Below are 2,369 nucleotides of genomic sequence, written 5' to 3'. Positions count from 1 at the left end.
ACATAAATTTGCTGAAATAATATATATATATATATATATATATATATATATATATATATATATATAAACTTTCAAAAAAATTTACACTATCTATTCAAAATTCACAAAAAAGCGTCAGATTATCACTACTTCCACCTTTCTCTCTCGTGTCCATCCACCTGTAGGAAGTCAGTATTGGTTGTTCAGAGAAGCCAACCTGGAGCCCGGCTACCCTCAAGAACTGATAGACTATGGCAGAGACATCCCATATGACAAGATAGAGACGGCCATCTGGTGGGAACCTTCTGGCTTCACTTACTTCTTCAAAGGAGACTGGTGAGGGGATAGTCTTGTTTTTTTGTTCCACAAATAATACTGCCTTTAATGTTTATTGTCTAATCATTCCCTTGAGTTGTTTACACCTGGTCTTAACATCAGTCTCAGGTGACCTGATCACAAGTGATCAGACGAGACAGATTGAAGTTTACTCATGGTATTAACAACTCATGTTCTTGCTACCTTTCTGCGAAATTAAATTCATTTAGAAAAACAGGAAATTATGTCATAAAGAGAAGCCTTGCAGACCCATATGAGTGTTAATGTCAATAAGTCTCTTAAAAAAAATCTGATAATTACACATTTATGACAGGAGTGTTTATTTATATCGTAAAAAGACATGGTGTTATTTCCCAAAAAATTTTTAATTAAAAAAATATTTGTGCATAATAATAATAATTTATACTTTTATTATTTTTTAATTGAATAATATTTGTATAAAATCGTTTTAGAAAATAGTTAATATGTGTGTTCTCAGATGTATTCAAGGTTTTCAGAAAATTGTATTACTTTTTACTTGGTTGCAACACATGTAATTGAATTCAAAAAGTTGATAAATATAGACAGTCAATCTTGTGTTTTATTTAATTTGTTTATTTTTTAAAGCCATACATATCTGACACAGTTTGAATCCCTTGATTTGGCACAATGATAAAATGCTACATAAGTAGGCTTTTTTAAGTGTTTGTTTTGCATCAGCATTTATGATAAGTGACAACATTGAATATGGTTAGTGGTTTCAGTGCTGTGCCCCTTGTGATTGGATCATCTGTGATGAATGTTAATAGCATGTGTAAATGGGGTCACTGTACTGTTGCTTAAATAACTGCATCAAGAAAAGGCAGAATGATTCTCATTGAGGTATGATTGATAAACTACAGGTACTGGCGCTTTAATGAGCACTCCAGAGCTGCAGATCAGGACTACCCTAAGCCAATTAGTGTGTGGGGCACTTCTGTGCCGTCTTCTCCCAAGGGGGCCTTCCTCAGCGATGATGGAGGTGAGTGAGTGAAATGGTGTGTGGGGTTGAGGGGGTCATCCACATCCTGTGCCTGTCACCTTAATGTACAGGATGGATGCCGAACAATCAGATCAATCAGACGGTGAAACAAAGGAAGTGAGAGAATGTAATGTATGAAATGTGATTTGTGGAAAAAATATGATATTATTGGGAAACACTTATATTACTGAAAGCGTTTTCCCATTTAAAGGAATATTCCTGGTTTAAAACAAATGAAACTGTGTTGACAGGATCTGTGGCGTGCTATTATGAATTGCTTGTTATATTCCTCAACTGTAAGTCACTTTGGATAAAAGCGACTGCTAAATGAATAAATGTAAATGTCTATCGATTACCGTAGATTATAATTTTGACGTAAGTTTGAAAGCCCCAAGTGTGAAAAACAGTACAGTAATGCACATGTAATGGTAAGTTTATGAGTTTAAAAGCAGAAATGTGAAGCTTGTAGTTTTGTTAAAGCAAAAATGTGTCATTTAATGTTATCTGAGCTGTAAATTCTTGTCTAAATTGTCCTTTTATTAGATTAAGTTCTAGTTATTTGTTACCAATGTAATTCGAGTGGCTGAATTTGTTTTTTGGTCCCGTTCTGGTATTCTTGTAGGTAATGTGCAAAAGGAATGGAGTTTCATGACAAAATTCGAGACTGCAAGCTATCAAATTATTCAGATCAGCTCAGGACTACCTCAGCTGTCTGCCATTGCAAGAAAGTGAAATCTGTTGCATATACCACAAAAATAGTAGTTTGGATATATTTTTGTTTATACTGTACATATTTACATGGTCCGCTGTAAATGTAATGCACATAACCTGAGATGGCAGTCTGACTGATCAAGAAGCATGAGGTGACTATTGTAAATAGGCCAAGTGTGTATTTTAACGTTCATCCCATAGATGTCCATTATAATTATAAACATTTACAGTTGAGCTTCATATTCATTTAACCTGACAGTCTCAACCCATATGGCAATATATATTTAAAAAAATGTTTCAAAATATATTTATGGAAATCAAGATAAAAAAAATTTATATATAT

At 33.6% G+C, this 2,369-nt stretch overlaps 1 protein-coding gene across 1 annotated transcript in view; it reads left to right on the top strand.

The window, feature by feature from the left end:
- Positions 1 to 2,369, top strand: part of LOC107562795 (matrix metalloproteinase-15-like) — a 31,249-nt gene that overhangs the window by 26,571 nt on the left and 2,309 nt on the right. Inside the window, exons 8-9 of the mRNA XM_016247517.1 lie at positions 165 to 315; positions 1,197 to 1,315. Coding sequence (XP_016103003.1) covers positions 165 to 315; positions 1,197 to 1,315 — 270 coding nt within the window. The remainder of the gene's footprint in view (positions 1 to 164; positions 316 to 1,196; positions 1,316 to 2,369) is intronic.

Source organism: Sinocyclocheilus grahami, unplaced genomic scaffold, assembly GCF_001515645.1.
Source record: "Sinocyclocheilus grahami isolate Dianchi unplaced genomic scaffold, SAMN03320097.WGS_v1.1 scaffold840.1, whole genome shotgun sequence".
Lineage (NCBI taxonomy): Eukaryota > Metazoa > Chordata > Actinopteri > Cypriniformes > Cyprinidae > Sinocyclocheilus > Sinocyclocheilus grahami.
The sequence above is the reverse complement of the archived record's forward strand: the minus strand, read 5'-3'. Positions and strand labels throughout refer to the sequence as shown.